Consider the following 22,824-nt stretch of genomic DNA (forward strand, 5'->3'; position numbering starts at 1 on the left):
ATATCAAGATTATAGATTCCTTAATTCAATGTACTCCATTAGATGACCCTCTATTAACAAACTGATCAATTCTCCTGCTAATTTCATATTAATAATACTTAATTACGTAAAGTTTATAGATTTCCCAATTTTATATGCTAAATTAAGAGTCCTTAAGCAGTCTTTAAACAGATTTATAAATTATCTATCTTATTTATTATACATTTCTAAAAAGACCTTCTAAATTTTCCATCATGATTAAATATATTTATAATTTGTATATTTTCTGAAGATATTAGTAAATTAACATGACTAAAGAAAAGTTTGGATATATCCTAATTTTATATTTTTGTCTAATACTGTTCGCTTTGAATGGATTTTTAAATTCTACTCATTTCATTTATCTATGCCATAATCAACATTTACTTCAAAGTAACTTTCCAGATTCAACGTCGATTCGAAATTATATTACTCTGTTGCATAAATTGTGATTTATGCTATGCTCCCGTATTTTCCTCCCTTTTTTACCAGCTTCATTCTTGTGCTAAATGAGAAGTCATTCTTTTGAATCACGACATGATTCCAATTTACATAGATTTTGGTTAGTCATCCCGTTTGATATCTTTAACGAGACTATTTGCTCATCATTATCGACAACGCAGCGCAGCATTTGTAGCACTTTCATTGAATGGCAAATCATTTTTCGCACAATTTTTTCATGCTCCCTCACAAAAATGTTCCATTCTTTTTGTGCACTTTCTGTGCATTTCCGCTTAGCTCGTTAGACATTTTTGCAGCTCAAAAATTTGCGTAGTTTAGGCCACGGCTGTTGCTGATTCCCTAAAACCCAAACCCAACCCCAACCCCAATGGCAAATGCTGCTGCTCTGGTGTTTTAACATTTTTCAGCTTTTACACGACATTTGCTACGCAAACAAAATAATTCAAGGGGCACCCACTGATCACCTCTCCTCTCCTCTCGTCCCTTTCTTTCCCGAAGGGAACAGCACTTGGGGTCCGAGAATAATGGCCGCACTTGCTTTGCCATTTGTTATGCCCCGTGGGAGGCAGCAAGAGATTGGCAACGACTGGCTAGAGAGTGAGAGAGAGAGAAGAGATGGAAAGGGAGAAGGGCAGTTTAGCTGTTGACCATTAAGTAACGCATATAGTAGTAGCAAAACTCATACTGCACGTCGTTCTCTAGCTTTTTTGCTTTGATGTAAACGATTGCATTCGGATGATGTATGCGTCTCGTCTAGCAGCCATTTTTTGTGATTTACTAGCCAAAAATGCTAGAGATGCGTTTACTTTGGCTTTGGCTTTGGCTTGGACAACAAAGTTGAGAACACTTTAAGCGGGGCAGCTGAAGTAATTAATCTGCATTAATATCAATTACAGCTCAAAGGAAGTTGGCTTAGAGCATGACAAGTCAAGGAGAAAGATTTTTAGATACCAATAAGGTTGGATGAGCTTTTCAGCAGCTTTTGTAAATTCGAAATTGATTTAAATGCCTTAAAGGTGCTCTTATAAAAGTACTTTTTTAATTTAAATTAATTTTAACTATGTTAGACTATTATTTTTTGCAAAAGGACGACTTTTAAATGCCAATAGAGGTTAAATGAATTGTTCTCAGGTGCTGTTGATTCATAAATAAGCTTGGAAGTAAAATTTAAACTAAATTTCAAAATCCTATCTAAGCTTTACATGTTATTTTGAAGCTTTAAAAAACTTGAAAGAATGAGTCTATTTACATTAAATGCGACTTTAATACGCTGAAAAATCGATACTTTACGAGTTGTCTTATGCCTCCATGAACACAAGCTTTTATTTAATTCAACATGTTTTTCAGTTGTTCTTTTAAGCTTCTTAATCCACAACAATTGAACTATTTATTATTTAAGGCCTCTAATGTAGAAGTTATAGTAATTAACAGTCATTTGTTTCAAGTTTTTAAATACTTTTGAAAAGGGATTAACAATATGTTCAGTCTCACACTTATTCTTAAGTGAATTTCCAGGCATTACATAAATTTTTAATTTGCTAAAGTCATTAGAATGCAATATAAAATGTACGTAAAATTCCTTGAGGTTATAATGCACTTTGCAGTTAATTTGAGTTGAAAGCAAAGCGCATTTAATTAAGCACCGCATTAAGCCATTAATGCACATTTCGTAGCTGTTTTAATTGGCATTTGGCAACATTAACTGTGCAAATATTTGAGAGTTGTGCATTTGGAAGTGGATGTGCGCTTTGATTGCGAGTCGCATATCAAATATGAAATGCCTTGATGCTAATGCTGATGCTGATGCTTTCGCACATTCCAAATGCGGATGTGCTTTATATCGTATGCAGAAGCAGCTTGTGAATTGACAAATAGCTGGCTGCCTATGAAATGCGATGCCGCATAATTTGACCAAGTAGATGTGAAGAGCTCAGCTGACAGATGAGGGGACAAGTTGAGCGACTGAGTGGAGGAGAGGGAGGAACTTAAATAGATACTGAGGATTGACAGGAAGCTAGGCAAGAGACCAGCTGCAAAATTGAATGGAATCGCAATCGCACAACAAACGAGGCGAATGGACTCCAACTCCGTCTCCTCATCGATGTCGCTCGTTGAAGTGTCAACGGAAGCATTCGAGTGTGATTTTTGGGATTGAAAATCAAATTTCAGCAATGTCCTGCTGTGCTCTGCTCTACTCTGTTGTGTGCTGTCAACGCAACAGGACAATGTGAAGCTGCCACTTTTTTTTTGTGTATGCTGTGCCCAAGAGCAAATAAACAATTTCAATTTCGAGTGGCCAACTGATTGCAATTATTGAACTAGAAAATGCTCGACAACTGTCAATAGAAGTGCAAGCACATAAACCAGGCAATTGCTTTTCGTCCCATCCTCTCTCTCTCTCTCTCTCTTTGTTATTTGCAACTTTGGCAACTGTTTCAACACCCCGGAGGGATCGTTGCTTGAATTTGCTATGCTCATTATGACCATAAAATATGTATGCCAATTAGACGCCAGCTAAGCCACAATTTGTGGCTGCAGTCCGAACAAAAGTAAAACACCTCAGCAAAGACGCAAATCTTTAAGCTACACATTGTCGACAGTCCTTGCCTGCGGCACTAAACTGTGGTTAGAGTTTGAAATAAATCATATCAATAGCATTCTACATTATTTTCTTCAATTCATTCTCATAAATTACTTTATTTGATTGCTTATTAGCAGTTAATTTGTCTTAATATAATATCGAATTTATACATAATTAATATGATTCTTAGAACCTTTTTAGCCAGAATAGAAAACTTTAAAATGAAAGTCATTGACAGATAGATATTGTTGTATTTATATATATATATATATACTACTAGTAGTAGTAGTATAATAATTTATTTTAAGAAAATATTGTTCATGTAAGAAACTATTAACTTTTATTGATTAGCGTATTTTTAATATATAAACATTTTTTTAAAATTAAATATAGTTATGTCATTTATTTAGCAAAGTTTTGTTTTTTTGTATACAACTATTCACGTATGAAACTATTTATCACTTTTATATTCGCTATTGTTCGATTTAAAACATTCAGAGATAAAAATTGTAGATACATTTTTTTATTTCCACAATTTTTCTATAAGCTTTGTACCACTGTGCAACACGTCCGGGTAATTGATGCCGGAAATTGTTGCAACTACTGACTGCTGCGCTGTTCAAAAGCATCCTCCGAAAACGGCTGCAACTTTTCTCAAGTCAAGTCCAACTGCTGCTGCTACTCAAAGAGATATCCTGCAGGATCTTTAGTAAACGACATAAATTAATAATGGCTCGAAAGAAGCGCCAACAGTTTGCGGCAGCTTGCTTTGACCTCACCATGCTGTCTTCTTATTGTCTATGTGTAGCTATAGCTGTATCTGTGTGTGGCAGCCAGGTAGAGTTGCCCCCGGTGTGCAACAATTGTGGCAGTCAGAACAGAGAAGAAAAGTGTCTGCGAATCCACTGTCAAGGCAGCATCATTAGTCAAAGTTGTTTTCCGCTACGAAGCAGGAAAAGTGCCTCATCAAAAGCTTACCGAGCAATAAGATTGTAAAACCAAAAAAAAAAAAAAAAAAAGAAAACGGAAAGAGGAAACATTTTTGCTAAGACGGGTTAGCTGGGCTACTGCAAAGTATCTGAGTTGATTAGCATGATTACAATTTTCCTAATTATTTGCGCACTCAAAGAAAGCACGAAAGAAGAAAGCAGCCACAGAACTTTCTACTTTACACTGGGAAGGCAAAAGGAAAACAGTTTACAACATTAATCAACAGGTGCCGCACTTTTTAGAAAGGTTGACAAGGGGCTGAGAGCAACATTACTAATGAGATACCGAAAAAAGGAATACATTTTGTTTTTTTGTTGGATAGAAATTTCAAATCTGCATTTCCCTTTGCGCACGTAATTCGTTTTTCACTTGGCAGTTTATAAACTACAAAATCCTTAAAGCTTTGGCTTTTAATTATCATTTTATGCAATCGATTCTGAGAGAGTTTTGAAGTTGTTCCCAAGGCGCCTATTACTTATGACCGACCATTATTGTTGTGTAAATAGCGTCGTAATAGAGCTTGGCAGCAAAGCATTAGATAAAAAATCTACAACACATGATTGAGTAGACAGACGTTTGTTTAGTAGTTTTGAATTTGCATGCTAATTAGAAGCTCAAGCGGAACAATAAAAAAATAACACTTGACTACGCTTGACAAGCCAAGTCAATATTTAGCTAATTAAATAATTCGACATGACAAAACATTAGTCTTTACATGTATAAGTTTCTTTGTGTGACACTTCCGATCGCTGTGATAGGAGATGCGTCTTATTATCAGCTGAACTTGACCCACTGCGGACTGCTTCATTCCAGCCAAGCAGAGTTCCACACAAATCCCACAGTCCATTTCCATCAGATTGGTGGTATTGCGGCAGCCTTCCCAGCACTAAGCGTCAGTCTGTTCCAATGTCACATCGTTCCCGTTTAGCTTTTGCATACAAATGTATGTAAGTATGTCGTTACGATCTGGTGTACATTTTCATTGAACACATCCGCTCTCTCGCGCTCTTCCGTTAAGATTTCTTATTCGCATTTTCTTTTGCTACTGAGGGCTCTCTCTCCCGCTCTCTGAGTGGCATTCTTGTGCAGCTGATCCCTCGCTCTTTTCCATCAAATTTACCTGATGGAATTTGCAAGGCTACAGTGGTACACATTGTAGTTTCTTTTCCTTTATAAATTCAAATTAAAATTAAAATTAGGTTACAGTAACAATTAGTTTAATTACACTTGAACATATATTTTATATTAATGTATTTTAATGTTTAACCAAGTGTCTATTTATAATGCATGCCGGGCTCAATTTCAGACTGCCACTGTGCGATTACTTGCGGGGCACTCTCTTGGGCACTGTTTGTAGCTTCTCAGAGGGAATTTGCGCAAATTCTTCTACTGCCACGTTCGCTCACACTCATATGCTGCCTCTCTGTTACTCTCACACTCCAGTCGCTTGCTCTTGACAGGTCAGTGGTGGCCGCTCAGTCCGCAATTTGCCGCCGTTCTGTTTTGTACACGTCGCTTTCGTTCTTCGTCGTCGTTGGTCGGTTAATTCGTCATTATAAAAAATTGTGGTGACTGCGTGGTGCGCAAACGATACATAAAACAACAGTAAAAATAAACAAAGAAATAACAAAAGAAAGTGCATTGCAAATTGAATTGAAATAAAATACGAATCGAATTCCAAGTGCTTCAAGTGGCATTTCATATTCCATTTGTTGCGTGAGTAAAAAAAGCGTGCTATATGTTAGACACTCTTTCTCGCTCTCTGACTCTCTCACAGAAACACGCTTGTTCTCTGTGTGTGTGTGTCTAAGCGCTCTTTATTTTTTGTTTGTGCCGCTTTTTGTTGTTGTGCCGCTTGGCAATGATTGTCGCTCGTTTTATCTGCCTATTTCTACCTGTCTGTGCACATACATAGCTCCAATATATACACACGTCTCCCGTCTCTTCAGTCATTTATCACACACAAAAACTCCCATCAGCGAATTCATCAATTCAGTTTTCTAGCTTCGTTGTCTGACAATTGGAAAATATTTGTTTAGTCGTATTCGAAGCGTTCCAATCGCAACGCCGGCAACGCTCCCTTTATAAAATCCATTAACAACTTACGATCATCAGCATCATAATACAATAGTACAATTTGCCAAGTGTGTGTGAAGTGAACTACTAACTCTCAATTCGTTCAGTGAAAGTGTGTTAAGATCATGATCATGAATTAAACAACAACAGGAAAATAATAAACTCCCTTCACATAATAATAATCGCCACGTTATCGTTTTCCTAATAATCAACTTGCTTCAATTTCTTTAGAAATTTTGACGTCATAGCAATACGTTCCATACTTCTTTGACTTCTTTGTGTATTGTGTGTGCAACTGTGTTTGTGTTGTTGCTGGCAATGCCAGTGTTCCAATTGGAGTCGCGTCGATTGTCTTATTGGCAACATTCTTCGTGGCATGTTCTGATTCAGCCAGATCAGCAACAACAACAACAATAGCTTGTTTACCTCATTCTCTTTACATTGTTGAAGAGCCGAAATACCAAAGACGAAATGAACAATCTTAACAACCAGATGTGCTTAAAAATAGCTAAATACGTAAAAGGCTCGATATTTGCGTATTGTATGTGTTGAGAGCTGTCAATGACCCACGTCGTATGATTTGATTTTGATACGTGCCTTTTATATTCAATTCTTATCAGCAGCTGTTTTCATATGATTAGAAATTCAATTTCCAATTTTACAACCTTCGATCAAAACAGGAACTGTTCAATAATTTCTTATCTTTATGTCCGGTTTGCTAGCAGACAGATTTTTAATTAAATTGGTTTTGCTGATCCCATGATTTGTACAACTTATTTAATTATTCATCAGCATAAGTAACCTTAAGCATATCAATTAGCTCAATTAAAATATATACAATAACCTATCATTACAATTAGAAGTTGTATTGTTTTCAAAGAAGCGTGCAAAATATGGTGAAAAAAGGGAATATAATAATAATATAATATACGAGATCGAGAACGAGATATTATATATGTATATAATATAATGGTCATGTTCGCATTTCGTGCGTGACGAAAGCTCTCACAATTAAAGCAAACACTACAACTACAATATACAAGTAAATAAATAAATAAAAGTATTCTCAACAGAACCCTGAAGTATTGTACAATATATATGAACATATTAGTCAATAGAAAAGGTTTGATTAGCGTGATAAAACATATGTTTAATGTCGATTGAGTGGGTCCGGCGCCCGCGCTAATGATAAGAATTTCACCTCATCGACGTCATCATCGTCTCTTTGCTATATCAAAATGATAGTCATCAATACGTCCGATGTAAGTGGTTGTTTCTACGTGTTTTGTTATTATTATTACTATTATATATTTATATTGTTGTCTTAGTTTAATGTTATGTTTTCATTACGGTGTCGGGGTTTCTATTGAAGAACATTCTTATGTATTTAGAGCTTTATTTGCAGCAAAGTGTTTAGAACGATGCGTAGACCAAGACGTGAAATTAGCATTTATATTGACGATGATCAGGTACACGATATATGTGAATGTACACGTTTAATTACATTGTCAAGCATATTGTGAACGTCCAATTCTTGGTAAATCTAGCTGGGGAACCACTCGGAATTATCTGATAATCTAGCATTTGCATGAGCTTGCTCAATTTCAACCACAAATCATTAAGTTTATATATTTTCCTTTATTCTTTTTTATTATTATTTTTTTTTTTTGCATTGTTAATCAGCTTAACAAATCATTATAGCACAAGAACGGAGGGTACTAAAACGTAATAACTTAATGTCGATTTGTAAATATTTTAATGCGATTTTTATTTACCAGTCGCAGGCTTATACGATCGCAACCGGCTGGTACAGTTAGAGATTAATGTAGATATTAATGCAAGTACAGTGCGCAATGCATGAATTTCCTGTTTTCAATAACTTAAAATATAATATTCGAAGCCTATTGTATATTTAGCTTGTATTCTTATATAAAAACATATGTTTATTGATTTGAGAGAATTGAACAAATTTGTATTTCTAATTACTGAATACTTGGAATTGGTTTATTTTAAGAAATATGTGTCTATTTATATTTTGATGACCTTTTTTTAGCTTCTTTCATTTATTTCTTAAGAGTTTCTTCTGTGGATTAATCACTGTACTTGCGCACTTGAGTTATTGTTCAGCTGTAGATTTGCATAGATAATTATTACTTGATAAACTAGTTGGTTACCTGAGCAGTATTCTAAGTGTGTAGATTCATGGAAGACTCTCTTACACTACTGTGCTTATCGTTGGATTTACAAGCTTTTAACAAGCTAATGTTGTTGTTTTTTTTAACACCCATTAAAGTATTCTTTACTAAGCCAACAATGTGTATTGGGCAAATGGGCATGCTGAATTCTGGCTAAAATGCTTTCAAAGTTAACAAAAGCCTCACAGACTAAAGAGACATGTGTTTACCTTTAGTGCAGCGCAAAAAGCGACAACTTTTTGAACCACTTTTAGGTGTTTTTCTTTTTTTGTTCGGCAGTCGACATTTGAATACATAAACAAACTATTACAACAGAGTGAAGTTGCAGCCAAAGTTCAATGTAGGCCAGCGCAAATAGAGTTGGAAACGAAAAAAAATAGAAACAGATAAATAATGAAAAACCTGTCAGTTGAAGAATGAATTGTTTGAGGTGCGAGTGGAGGAAGGAAGGGAAACGAATCCATCGAAGTCGGATTTGACAGCTTGCGGGTATTTTGGTATTTGGGCTTCGATTTTAATTTTCAAGTAGCCAACAGATAAAACAACAATTCGATGTGCCTCTCGACATGCTGATGAGCTGTGAGCTGTGAGCTCAGGGTTCTGTCCCCCCTCGGGACAACAACGATAAAATGTTGGCAAATAAATCTGTTGAAAGCCAAGCAAATGAAATTGCAATTAACTGTCCAAAATTGAGTAAGTGCTCTCAACGAACTGACAGCCAGACAGATGGATAACTGCCGGCCAAACAGTCGGACAGTCGACTGGAATGGTTCAGTAATATAGATAATTATATATGCGATACGAATGCATACTATTTAATTTGCAATCGCAGTGTAATTTAGATGATTAAATTATGCATGAAGCATACACAAAAATAATAAAGCAATTTCTAGTTCTCCCGCATGTATTCGAAATGTATTTCAATTAGGGAAATGTGTAATAATATATGAAAAACAAGTAAGAAAGTTACAGTCGAGTGTGCTCGACTGTGAGATACCCGCTACCCATTTTTAATAAGGGCAAAATATTGTGGTATTATTTTCAAAATATACCGAAAATACTAAAAATATACCAAATGGTATGTTTGGTATACCGATACAGCACACCATTCAAAATATACCATAGACGGCACAATGTACCAGATTGTCGGCCAAAGCAACTAAGAGCCCTAGTAAGTGGGCGTTTTTGCCCATACAAAAGTATTTCTTTAATAACTTCCACAATTTTTATCTGATCGCAACCAAATTTTCAGGAATCATAACTACTATAGTAATTATACTATATACCAAAATTCATAGCTCTAGCTTTAAATTTACGCTTGTTTTTCGATTTTTTTGGTTTGCGGAGGCGGAAGTGGGCGTGGCAAAAATTTGAAACAAACTTGATCTGCGTGCAAACATAACAAATACTGTCGAAAAAAAATTATAGCTCTATCTCTTATAGTCTCTGAGATCTAGGTGTTCATACGGACAGACGGACGGACACACAGACGGACAGACACACAGACGGACAGACGGACATGGCTAGATCGTCTCGGCTGTTGACGCTGATCAAGAATATATATACTTTATAGGGTCGGAGATGCCTCCTTCTGCCTGTTACATACATTTCCTGCCGGCACAAAGTTATAATACCCTTCTACCCTATGGGTAGCGGGTATAATTAGTTACAGTACACTTCGGATGAGCAAGCATATGTACTACATATTTAAAGTTTGTAGCTAACATGGCGGGTTTTCTACGAACTAGTCTCTATTTAAATAGCTGGCAAAAATGTTCTGATTGCATAATTCGAAGCTCAGTAATTTTACCCGCATAAATTGCAACTCCTACTCCTTTTCATCCTCGTTCTCGTCCTCGTTCGCTTTCTGGCTGCAAGCGGGGCTAACAAAATTTCATTTAATTAAAATTCACACCGCATAGTTTTCATAACGAAAAGATGAATGATTCCCCCTAGGCGCTTACTTTCTCTTCTCCTCCCTCGCCACTTTATCAACTGCAGTTAACTGCCCCCAAAATGTCTACCCCATTAACTTGTCTGTCTGTCTTTTTGTCTGTGGCAAGCCAAAGAACTTTTGTGTGTGAAAAGGAAGCCTTTGATGTTCTTACTACAACCACAGAAAAATGTAAAGAAAACGACGCTGCAAATTAATATCTTATTAAAATTCTATTTATTTCGAAATTATTATTAAATGCTCAAAAGTTGTTGCACGCTTTAATGGACTGCAAGCTGCACAAATTTATGGCTGCAGCTTGTCGACGGCCCCAGTAGGGCACTAAAAAAGCCAAAAAAACAAGAAACGAACTGAATTCCAGAGTTTCCCCAAATTAAAATCGCAACTCGAACCCAAACGAAGTCAAGGCTCCCAGCGCAGCTGCATATCACATTGGCCACACTGAGTGACAGAAATTTACGACCTGCCCAAACACACAATTTGAATTTTATTCTGTAGCCAGTTGCCCAAAAAAAGGAATGAAATCTATAAAAAAAAAAATATGAAAAATATACACAGAAAAAAAAATGGAAAAAGGCAAAATGAATTAAAATAAGAAATGCTTTTAATGCCAGGAAAAGTCACGTACTCGATGTGCAGTATTTTGTCGGCTGGCAATTGTGAGTGGGCGGGGGGTGGGTGGCAACTGGACATGACAGAGGCAAAACCCTTGTTCCATGTTGCCATGTAACAAAAGTTGACAACTGCTGGCCAAGAGCAACAGCAGCATCAGAAGCAGCAGCAGCATGAAGAGCTCATGTGGTAGTCTGGGTTCTTGGGGTTTTGTCAGTTGTCGTCTGGCTTTGTGCAACACCATGAATGATTACAAACTTGTTGACGATTGCAAATTAGCTGCAAATGGTGCATGGCTATGAGGAGAAGGCAATCGCAATGAGCTGCCGTTGTCAAGGCATTCAATTTGTGGCAACAGCAACAGCAGCAGCAATTCGAAATGCCAACGAACCGTAGCCCGAATTGCAAAATCAATGAACAACTTTCTCGACTGTCTCGATTAATGGGCAAATTAGCAATGGCCTTGTGCTTTAGAGAGTTAAGCTTGTTAGCTGCTATATCTATCGACTTTTACAACTTGCAAATAAATTTGCATAACGATATGTCTTTAGAAGCAACCAAAGTAGTAGTAAAGTAAAATTACATTCTCTTTTCTACTTATTATTGCATTTTAATGAATTACTAAGAATTGTCGATAAAATTGTAGTCTTCGCAAGAATTGCTTGCTATTATGTAATAAAACTTGTTAACAATATCATTCTACTCTATGCTTAAAAATTTACTTACAATTTGAAGTAGGGAAATTAAAACGAGTGTTCAAAAGGAAAGTTTACGAATATCTTCATCATCAAACTCCCAAAGTAAAGGACAATATTATTTCAGTTTTAATAAATTATTTAAAAAACTATTTGCAAAGTACCTTCAACATTTTAGAAATTTACTAAAATTAAAAAAAATTTAATTTTACCCAAGAGGTTGGAACTATTTGTAATCTTAAAGAAGGAAATTAATACTATTGGAAATATTTTCCGCAATTTATGAACTTTAAAAAACACAAACCGCTGAAGTAAATTAACATTATTTTAAGAACATTTCTAATTTAAATGCTTCGCAATTTCATGCAACAAACCTAATCATAATCCTTATCTTCCTAATGCACACTTGTCATTAATCTTTTAACCTCTCTTATTCCTTAGACGGGTTTAACCCTCACACCCGAGATGCTGTTGTCCACGTCGGAGTCCTCGACGCACAGCGCCTCCGAGGTGGCAGGACGTCTCCAAGTGGATGTGCGCACTGGCTTGAAATGGACAGAGGCCAAGTATCGAGCCAAGATCATTGGCCACAATGAGCTGAATGTCATCGAGGAGGATCCTACTTGGAAGAAGTACATCGAGCAGTTTAGGAATCCTTTGATTCTGTTGCTCCTTGGTTCCGCTCTGGTGTCGGTGATCATGAAACAGTTTGACGATGCCGTCAGCATAACGATTGCCATTCTAATTGTGGTCACGGTGGCCTTCATCCAAGAGTATCGCTCCGAGAAGAGTCTCGAGGAGCTGAAGAAGCTGGTGCCACCAGAGTGTCATTGCTTGCGTGAGGGACGCCTCGATACGTTCCTCGCTCGTGAACTCGTGCCCGGAGATGTGGTGCATCTGAATGTAGGCGATCGAGTCCCAGCCGATGTGCGTCTCTTTGAGGCCGTGGATCTGTCGATCGATGAGAGCAGCTTCACTGGCGAAACGGAGCCGGCGCGTAAGATCACAGATGTGCTGTTGAACAATACGAATGTGAAGGATCACAGCAACATGAAGAACATTGCTTTCATGGGCACCTTGGTGCGTTGTGGCAATGGCAAAGGCATTGTGGTCAGCACCGGGGAGCGCAGCGAGTTCGGCGAGGTCTTCAAGATGATGCAAGCCGAGGAGGCGCCAAAGACGCCGCTGCAAAAGTCGATGGACATTCTCGGGGCCCAGTTGAGCTTCTATTCGTTCCTCATCATTGGCGTCATCATGCTGTTGGGCTGGCTGCAGGGCAAACCGCTCTCTGAGATGTTCAACATCAGTGTTTCGCTTGCGGTTGCTGCCATTCCCGAGGGTCTGCCCATTGTGGTGACCGTCACCTTGGCCCTGGGAGTCATGCGAATGGCCAAACGCAATTCGATTGTCAAGAAACTTCCCACAGTCGAGACGTTGGGCTGTGTGAATGTCATCTGCTCGGATAAGACGGGCACATTGACAAAGAACGAAATGACTGCAACGATTATTATCACCTCGGATGGGTATATGGCGGATGTCACCGGGGCCGGGTATAATGATCAGGGCGAGATACACATACGACACTGCAACAATGTGGAAATGGCCAAGTCAAACATTACGAATCTCCTTGAAATTGGCGCCGTTTGCAACAATGCCTACATTCAGAATGGCACGCTTCTTGGCCAACCGACCGAAGGAGCTCTTGTCGCTGTGGCCATGAAGAACGGGATGTATGCCACGGCCGAGAACTATGTGCGCATCCAGGAGTATCCGTTTAGCTCCGAACAAAAGATGATGGCCGTCAAGTGCATTCACAAGTACAACAACAACAAGGAGGAGATATTCTTTGCCAAGGGCGCCCTCGAGACCTTGCTGCCCCAGTGCACCAAGTATCAATTTGGCACTCAGACTGTGCCGCTGACCAAGCAGAACGAGGCTGAGTTCCTTGCCGAGGCCTACGAGATTGGACGCAAGGGTTTGCGTGTGCTCGCCTTGGCCAAGGGTCGCTCCATGCAGGACTTGATCTACTGTGGCCTGGTGGGCATCACTGATCCGCCGCGTCCTCTTGTCCGTGAGTCCATCGAGATGCTGATGCAGAGCGGCGTGCGCGTCAAGATGGTCACTGGAGATGCTCAAGAAACGGCCATGGCTATAGGTGAGTGAAGCACTTAATTGATTTATTGTCTTGGGGTATAAAGCAGGTCCAAAATGGTTCTTTTTTAGTTTTAAAGATGTAGTAATAAGGCATTGCTCTACAAGAATAATGATGGATGATAATACTTCATTATAAAAATTATGTTGGGAATAGTGAGGTTTCGTTATATTTCTTAGCAAGCTTACATTCCAAAGATTCAGGAGTTTTATTTATTTATTAAAATTCTAACTCAAATTGGAATTTTAAATTACAATACTATAGGCAGAACAATTTAGATTACATTTTTGTATTTCTTAATGAATCTTTTAAAGATAAATTTAATTGTTCATCTTACATTATTGAATAATATCTGTTTGTTATAGCAGGAGTTGTCTATCCGCTTTTTTCTTTATCATAACACTATTAAATTTAAGTTTTTCGCGTCAAGGAAGAGGTTTCTCATATTAAAATCTTGTGTGATATTCTAGGAAATTTAGCTTTACACAATTTGAAAGTTGCTCTTACACTTTGCTATATGGTATACTTTTAGTTTGTGTATTTTTGCTCTCCTTCAATTTAGCTTTAATAGACTTACCTACATCCTTCGTAGTCACTTTGCTGAAATGACGTCAAAGGACATTTATGATGCGAAATGTGTCACACTTGCCTTTGGCTTTTGCTTAGGCTTTTAAATCAGTTCATCTTGCAAATCCAATTAAGAATTGTTGGCCCAGTTGACTCTGTTGGTAAGAAAACAGGCCTAATGCCTGGCATATGCCAAACAAGCCCAACATTATATGTATTTTGTGTGACCAACAAATTCATATTCAGTTTTTGGGGAACCTATTCATATGATTACCTTAACTTGAAACTCAATTAAAATCTCTTTAGGAGCTGCTTGTGTTGGCCACAAATTGTTGGCTTTAACTTAAGTGCTGCTCCCAGCCCGAAAACTAGTCTGTAAATAAATTTGTCAACGCAGCGTAATTAAAAGTGGCAACGCTGGCACCCCACAACAAAGCCCTCCGCCCTCACCCAAAGTTTAATTTCAATTCTAACTCGAATTTATCCCATTCCTCCCTGGGCAAAAGAACCGCAATTTATGCCTGGCATGGAATTGGAATTACTTTTAAGAAGAGAGAGCATAATGCATGCTTGTGTATGTCGAGGGATATCTCAACATATCTTCTGGTTGGAGTTAGAAAGTCAAGGGTTAAAGGGTGAGCGTTGCCGGACAGCCTAAAAGTATGCAAACAGAATTAATTAACCATGCCTGTTGAGGCTGTTGAAAGTTTCAGTTGGCCGCAAAGTTGAATTCTCTCTCTCTCACTCTATCGTTGAAGTTCTCGGCTCAGTTGCACTCTCGCACTTATTCCCCCAAGAGCGTGTGTGACAACTGTACTTGAGGTTCTCTACCAACACACAGACTTATTCTACATATATATGTACATATACATTCCTTCGTATGTAGATAGTTGTGCGTTAAACTTTGAAGTTTTGCACTCCTCAAAAGTTGCATAAAATTGCTGGCAAAGTGCTTTGCTAACTGGATAGAAGGACCTCTGCTCTGGAATGCGGTTTGTCAAGCCAAGAATGTCGGCATCTTTCGCAAGTTTTTCATTAACTGCTCTACAAGAAACCTTAAGTTCAACCATACACTAGGTATTTAAATTGAAACGAAAAAATTCGCCAAAACTCGTTGAATAAAATGGCAGGAACAAAAAAGAAACCGGCGAGAGTAGAGTGGAAGCAATGCCGCAAAGCGAGCGCAGCAAATTGGAAAAGATAGCACACAAAGCGCAGAGCATAGAGCAACAACATTAAAAATAAACCAACCAAAAAGAAGAAAGTACAAAAATTGGGAAAAAGAAATGTGGAGGGATGTGGCGACAGGTAAAGGAGCGACATTCGCCATAGAAGTCGCCCTCTGGGTAACAGCCACTAGACGGGTGGCGGTAAATACCCCACATCTAATATCCTGCAACGCACAGGAGAACGCACAACATCACAAGCAGAAGCATCAGCATCAGCAGCAACATCAACAGCATCAGCATCAGGAGTCGCATCGTCAGTCGCTGAAATAATTAACTCGGGCCCAAGCATCCCATCGTCATCATCGTTGTAGTCATCGCTTTTGCCAGGACTCATCATCGTTCCCATTCTCATCATCTTTAGTGCGCCTCGCTTGTCTGCAGCGAACAGGAATTCATCAACATGGACAACGACTTCGGTACCTTTCCGTTCGCTCTGTTTTCTCCTTCCATCCAGCTGCGACGCAAACCTTATAAAAGAAACTTCAATTCACTTTGCTAGCAATTCGCATCAGCAACTCGTACAAATAGTCTCTCCATTGGGTGCTATAGATTTTGCTATTAAGTTTGTCATGCTGCTCAGCTGCAGCCAACTTAATAATGCGACAAAATGTTGTTGGAGTTGCCAGATCGATAAGATGACATGAATAGCTTATAGAGATTGCATTCATATAAAGTTTGAATTGGGTTGGATAATAAGTGAATTATTATTTTGTAGGAACAGAAATACATTGAAGTTAAAGATTAGATAATATTATTTTAAATATTTTATTTTAATTAATTTTTTCTTCGACTAATCCATTCATTGTTTTAGTAGAATTTTTATAAATGCTACTAGTGAATGCTAATTATCGGTGGTTTCTCAACAATGAACATTTTTCCTTCTCTTCCTTCCTTTAAAGGGTATAAATAGTTTCTCTATTCCGTTGCGCTTTTATTCGCTGTTTGCAATTTCCCTTTCGAAACTGTGAATAACGGTATAATTATAGAATGCCCCAGAGTTGCAAAGGGACGGTTTGCCAGCTACTCGAGTAATGGAAGGGGTTACAAACTGAATTTGATTTAAGGCCTCGAGCAACGAGCGTGCATATTGATTGAAATTTTGACGTACAAATTGTAAATGAGCAAATGAGTTTCCCTTTAGTTTCCCCCCTCTTTCCCCTCTGTCAGTTGAATGAACTATTTGTTATTGTAGAGACCAAAATCCGCTTAGAGGGAATCGGCTGCCTAATTGGCCACCAACCTGGCAGCGACTTGTTGTCTAGTTACTGACCAGCTGCGCTTGAGCTAATCCCTACCAATTTGTTGTGCCAAACTCAACTCGCATCCATCTTTGACTAAGCATGCAGACAGACAAATAGATATATAGCAGACAGACAGTCCATTGCAGCTGTAGAAGGGGAGAGACTGAGACCGAGCATAATTAAGTTGGTGTATTTCATTTTCAATTATGCTGGCAGTTTTGTCATTAGCTCCTTAAACAGAGCTGCTCTTCGGAATGGCTAATTGAATCTGTGGTAAACTCAGTTCAGTTCAGCTCTCTCTCAGGTTGCTCTGAGGGTGCTAACCACAAACAGCATTAGTCGCCATAGTCTCGCATTATCAAGTGTCTGAGGAACGCAATGAATCATCATCGCATCGCATCGAGTCAAGTGTTGCCTTTTGAATGCCAGTTGAAAGTATAGAAATCGATTGCAAGTTAGTCATGGTATTTGTTGCTCAATTTTGAATGACAATTGAAGTTAAAAATGGAATTTTAAATAAAAAGACATGTCTACATATATTTTTCATTGTGTCAATTAAAGTAAAATAATATACTAATTATATTGATAGAAAATCAGTTATTTGATATTCAACAAATTTAATTTTTTTCTAATTCAATCAATAGATTACAAAGCATAACCAAACGTATTAAGTGTCAAATAATATGATTTTTTTATGATTTGTTGAATAATGAATTATGTAAATTTATGCTAACAATTTATTGACTTTTGTAATTGGCAACGAATGCAGAAAATGTGACAACAAACAAAAAAAAACAAATAGTTTTTTGTGGTTTTGTGGTTAAAAAAACAACTGTGTATAATAATACAAAACCAAAACAATCTATCTAAGGAACTTAATTTGGCTATGACTTTTTGAAATGAATTTCGTCTTAGAAGATTCCTAAATAATCGTTCACTTTTAACATAAATTTCTAACAAATTCAAGCAGTTTAAATTAAGGTTTCTTAGTGAGCTTAATTCTTGAATTGTATTTGCAATTGCAATTGCAGCAACATTGACATTCGCAACGTTTGCAAGATGTTTGCTTAACAGCTCGTCGACACGTATTAATAGACAATTAGGAGGACAATCCCAGACTAGGAGCTGCACTTGAGTAAATCTTAATCAATGCCACATTTCCGGACTTGTGTCACGCCTTCGGCTGTTGATTTTGCTGTTGCTGTTGCTGTTGCACTGAATGTTCTTGTTGCTCTTGTTGCTGTTGCTGCTGCTTTTGCTGCTGTGGCAGCTGCTGCTTTGATTCTTGCTCTCTCTCTTAAACATGACACATATCCAATTAGCGAAATGCACTCGGAAATGCACTTGTAATCCAACAGCGACGGAGTCGACGCTGACAATCATTTGGGGGCGTCATGATACCATTATCAGCGGGGGGCGTAATACACATCAATCGAGGGAGTTGACTTGTCGCATGCCCAAGGATGATAGCTGCTGCTGCCGGTTGGCAGGATGTGTTGTGCCCCAGAAGATACCCCAAACGGAAGACTGAGATAATCACACAGCGATTGCCATGGCAGCCAGGAAGCTTCGAGGAACTCGAGGAGAGAGAGAGGCAACTGGAGGAAGTCAAAGTCAGACGGCGATGGTTGTGTGTCGAAAGAATTGTCACGTACACGAAAGTCGCTTAATAAACAGCACAAGCAGAATGCCACAGCCTTTTTCCTCTTTTCCTCTTCTCTTCCTTTCCCTTTGTTTCATCCTTTCCTTCTCAGCTGACGATTTAAATGCAAATGTCACTTGCAGCTCGCCCTTTTTGCCCCGCTGCAGCCACGCCTCGAATTTTCCATTACCAAATGAGACTATATTTGTTGTTGGCCTTTTCCTTTTGTTTTTGCGAGTGAAAATGTCGTTGCTTTGATTTTTCTGGCCGTCAAAGTGGCAACTGAACTGTGCTTGTTGCATGCAGCAACAAACTCGTTGCACATTTTCATAAACTTGCCCATCATTCTCAGTTACTTTTCCAAGCTCCTTTCTCTCTATAGTTCTCTTTCTCTCTCGCTCCCTAATCCGCTTTTCGCCTGCGGTTTTCTCTGCTGTGACAAATTTTTATAAACTTTACAAAGTTTTCACAACTCTTCCGCTCATTTTGAGTGCAACTTTGTGGCAGACAAACCAGCCTCCCTTTTTTGCTTTCCCCCATTTTTCTCCCTCTCTTCTCTAGTATGCATGCGATTTTCCTCTTTTTGCCCTCGAGACATTTATCAAACATAACAACAAAGTTAGCCCCAAAAACTAAATTGCAAAATTCGTCGTTGGGTCGGTTCATAAAGTTTTTCATGCTCAGTTTTTGGTTTTCGGTTTTTGCTTTCGCTCTGATTGTCTGCATCTGATCTCTGGTATATTGATGGCCAGTTGTCCGGCAACCAAACCGGAGCTACACATTATTCTAATACTTTATGCATTCCTAGCTCGTTTATAATGAATCACAAGACTAAAATATCTCATCCAATGTCCATACTATCTTTGTTAACTTTAATGAAATTTTATACATCTGCCTTACGTTTTCGTCAGTGAATTTTTTTCAATTCAAAGTTAATAACATGATACTTATTTTACAGTTGCATTTTTTTTTAATTTTTTCCCATTTTGGTCACCGTTATCAAAGTGCCAAAATTCTCGACAATTTTCCTTTATTCCAAAAGACATGTTTTAATAGCGGTTTTTATTAAATGATGAAGATTCTAATTTATTTTTAAGTGCAATGTTTTTTTAATATTATTTTGAATACTTATTATACGTATAGTTAGCATTGAAAATTTCAGAATCCCAGCCTTATCAAATTTAGTGTGAAAATTGCAGCGTTGATATTTCAGATAGTCACAGTTTTTATATATACATAGATTTCTAGTGTCAATCTCTCGTGTTAACTTCGATTATCTTTAAATAAATAAATCATTTTAATTCAACTATTGCAAATTTATTATTCCACAATTGCATATTTTTTACATTCGTGCTTAAATCGATTTTATCACGATTTAAATTCACGCTTCATTTTGTTCTGTCGCCGTTGCCGCTGCCTCTTCCCTTCAGTCCCCTTGGTGAATATCATGTAAAAATTGTAAAAATATCCATCAACATGAAATATTGCCCAACAAACGGAAAAAAATTGCCTATTGCAATTAAGTTTTTTTCTTCAATGAAAAAGGCTCTGCTGCAACAACATGTTTATTGTTTTGTTTTAATAAAATGACATCGTTTGAAGACTGGCCCTGAAAAACTGATGAAAAACTCGTTTGGTCTGTCGCTTTTCCGATTGGCAGGCAGCTGGCAGTCAGTCGTCTGCTGCATTTGCTGTCATCGGCAGAAATGGAAAATCCATCTGAAATTGCAAATTTTTGCACATCAATATTTTCCCAATGTGTACAGATTATGCCTCGCGAGTGTGGTGTAGTTAGCTTTTTTTGCGGTCAATGGCAATAATGGGCGGTCGCATGTCATCATCGCAGTTGATAAAGTCGCCGAAACAGGTGTCTGTTGACCCGCCATGACCCAGCAAATGGAATTGTTGCGGTAAAGCCTTTTGTTTGACGTATCTTTTGACACAAATTGACACGAGTTGTCGAAACGCACAAAGCTAAGTGACATTAAGGCCACTAAATAGCCGCCAATCAACACTAGATGGCGCCAGTTATGGCTTTTACAACTTTGAACTATGAAAAAAGAGTCATGTTTTACACTTGCATTTGTGATGAGATTGTTAGCAACATTGTAGAGTTCAAGTACGCCAAGAATTTTATTTTCCTCTGCTTACAATTGGAAGTTGTGCATTGTTTTTGCAATACCAAGTGACATTAAGACACTAAGTAGCCACCAATCAACGTTAGATGGCGCTAGTGTGTCAATATTTGAGTATGAAAAAGATTTATGTGAATTACATATTGTTTTACACTTTGTGATGCAATTGTTGACAACATTGCAGAGTTGAAGTATGCCCAGAATTTTCTTTTTCATTTTCCTCTGCTTGAAATTGGAATAGTTGCTGTTTGTGCAAATAAACTGTGACTTGTTAAAGTGTTGTTTGCCCCGACACTCGGTTTGAGCTGAGCTAAGCTTCTTCCTAATGCCCAGGTAATCCTTTGCCTGTCTAGTGGTCTTTGTTTGTGCTTTGTGCTCTTCCCAACGGGGGGAGTTGGCTCGGCTTTTGCAATTGCATTTTCCAAGCAATTGACGCTGAACTAAGCCAAGCAACAGGCAACAGGCAACTCAAGGAAGTCTTAAATGCCATAAAAACTTTAACAATTCTTAATTTGCGAGACGGCGCATTATACTAAATTCAATTGTGAATTGAGGAATTTCCCTCAGCTGTTGTTGTCTGGGCACTCGAGTGCATTTATGAAGTATGCTCCAAAGGAGCACCAGCTGTTAAAGATAACAACAACAAACAAGTAGAGCAACAATACGATGGAGCAGGATGTTTTTCAGCCGCGTCTCCATTTTTCATTATGGCACCCGCGTATTTGTCTTGGCAAGTGCCAGGACGATCTCTTGTCCTGTTTGTATAAAATTTTTGAGCCAAAGCGCACTGAAGTAAATAATAATAGCAACAACAACAACAGCAACAACAACAATGAGCCAAGCGCACACAATGGGCAAAAATGTGCGGCAAAATGAGCAAAAGCAAAACGTAATTAAAACGCATTCAACGTCATCTTCATCATCAGCTTGCCAGCCAGCTATCCAAGCTAGCTTCGTTCTCGTGGCGAGACAATTAAAAGCAGCGTTGCAGCCACCAAGGGATATATTTTGCCATCCACTTCCTGCAACCAGGAAATGGCAAAGGTGGCCAGCGAGTGGAGCAGCTTTGTCTGCTGATGCTGCTGCCCTCACCTCTACTACATTTCTATCTTCTATCTGGTATCTGCAGCCTTATCTCTCTATTCTTTTCAGACACTGCCAACAGTTTCAGTTTGCCCAGCGTCTTCTGCATTCACAACTCCTCCGTTTCGTGCTAAATTAAAATTAATGCAAAATTTGAATACGCGCCATTTTCATCTTGGCCAAAAGCAGTTGGCGGTTGCCATTTTATGAGCACTGCGCTCCGCGTTCTATTCAAGTGCCATGGCAAATAGTTAACCCAGCATTCAGTAAATTCATTTTTAATATTTTCGCCCTCTCTTTTTTTATGTGCTTTATACTCCGCATTGCTAAAGGAAGCTGCGAAGGGTAGCACCTTCTTGAAATTGTGGAATTTCGAAATAAAAGTCTAGAAAAAACTTAATCTGAAATAAAAGATTAAATGGATTTAATTGAAGTATAGAATTTTTACTGGGTATCTTCTTCAAGTGCAAGTTCTTTAGCAAAGAACAAACGCAACTCGTTACATCTGCATTGTTCTCAACTTTATACATATATTTATTTTATCAGCTATAACAATTTTTATTGGCTCATTTTAATGGTTGCCCCGATGCTTTTCACATAAGCTTGCGTCATAAAAAATGTGAGCATGAAGGACATGTCAGCTTAAGTGCCACTTTAGCAGAGTTAAAAGCCCCAAAAGCAAGCAAATAGCTGCAAGATAAAGTCTGCTAGCAAAGAAGCGGAAGCTAAATCTCTATGGTCATTACCGACTTATTTATGTTATGTTATTAATTTGTTGCAGCAAATTTAATTGGCATCGATACCATACATCATCAGACGCTGTCTGGCCAGGAGATCGATCAGTTGAACGAGCATCAGCTGGACAAGGTGGCCAACAATGTGAGCGTCTTCTATCGCGTCTCGCCGCGCCACAAGTTGGAGATTGTCAAGTCGCTGCAGCGCACTGGAAACATTGTCGGCATGACTGGCGACGGTGTCAACGATGGAGTTGCCTTGAAGAAGGCAGACATTGGCATTGCGATGGGCAAGAATGGCACCGATGTGTGCAAGGAGGCGGCTGACATGATACTGGTCAATGATGATTTCCACACCATTATGTGAGTAAATGAAATTTAGAATGGAAGTAGCTGAAAGCGGGTTTTGAAAGAATAAGTATTCAAGAGACACCTTTATTAACAGAAAGTTATCAACA

At 38.3% G+C, this 22,824-nt stretch overlaps 1 protein-coding gene and 1 long non-coding RNA gene across 10 annotated transcripts in view; one reads left to right on the forward strand and one right to left on the reverse strand.

Annotated features, from left to right (window-relative positions):
- Positions 1 to 22,824, forward strand: part of LOC133841803 (calcium-transporting ATPase type 2C member 1) — a 67,533-nt gene that overhangs the window by 40,335 nt on the left and 4,374 nt on the right. For 5 of the 9 annotated variants that reach the window (XR_009894334.1, XR_009894335.1, XR_009894336.1 and 2 more), the window contains exons 2-3: positions 12,025 to 13,738; positions 22,414 to 22,729. Coding sequence is in view for 6 of the 9 variants with exons in the window: in XM_062274548.1 (XP_062130532.1) it covers positions 12,025 to 13,738; positions 22,414 to 22,729 (2,030 nt within the window). In the remaining 3 variants the exon portion in view is untranslated. Of the gene's footprint in view, positions 1 to 5,557; positions 5,768 to 7,221; positions 7,390 to 7,533; positions 7,597 to 12,024; positions 13,739 to 22,413; positions 22,730 to 22,824 lie in introns of those variants that run through there. The other 4 variants (XM_062274553.1, XM_062274552.1, XM_062274551.1 and 1 more) reach the window with 4 other exon arrangements.
- LOC133841847 (uncharacterized) lies at positions 3,600 to 5,146 on the reverse strand. The gene is made up of 3 exons (XR_009894337.1): positions 4,767 to 5,146; positions 3,841 to 4,034; positions 3,600 to 3,765 (listed from the first exon to the last, which is right to left on the reverse strand). It is a non-coding gene; the product is annotated as an uncharacterized LOC133841847 (long non-coding RNA).

The sequence above is a fragment of the Drosophila sulfurigaster genome, chromosome 3 (assembly GCF_023558435.1).
Source record: "Drosophila sulfurigaster albostrigata strain 15112-1811.04 chromosome 3, ASM2355843v2, whole genome shotgun sequence".
Taxonomy (NCBI): Eukaryota; Metazoa; Arthropoda; class Insecta; order Diptera; family Drosophilidae; genus Drosophila; species Drosophila sulfurigaster.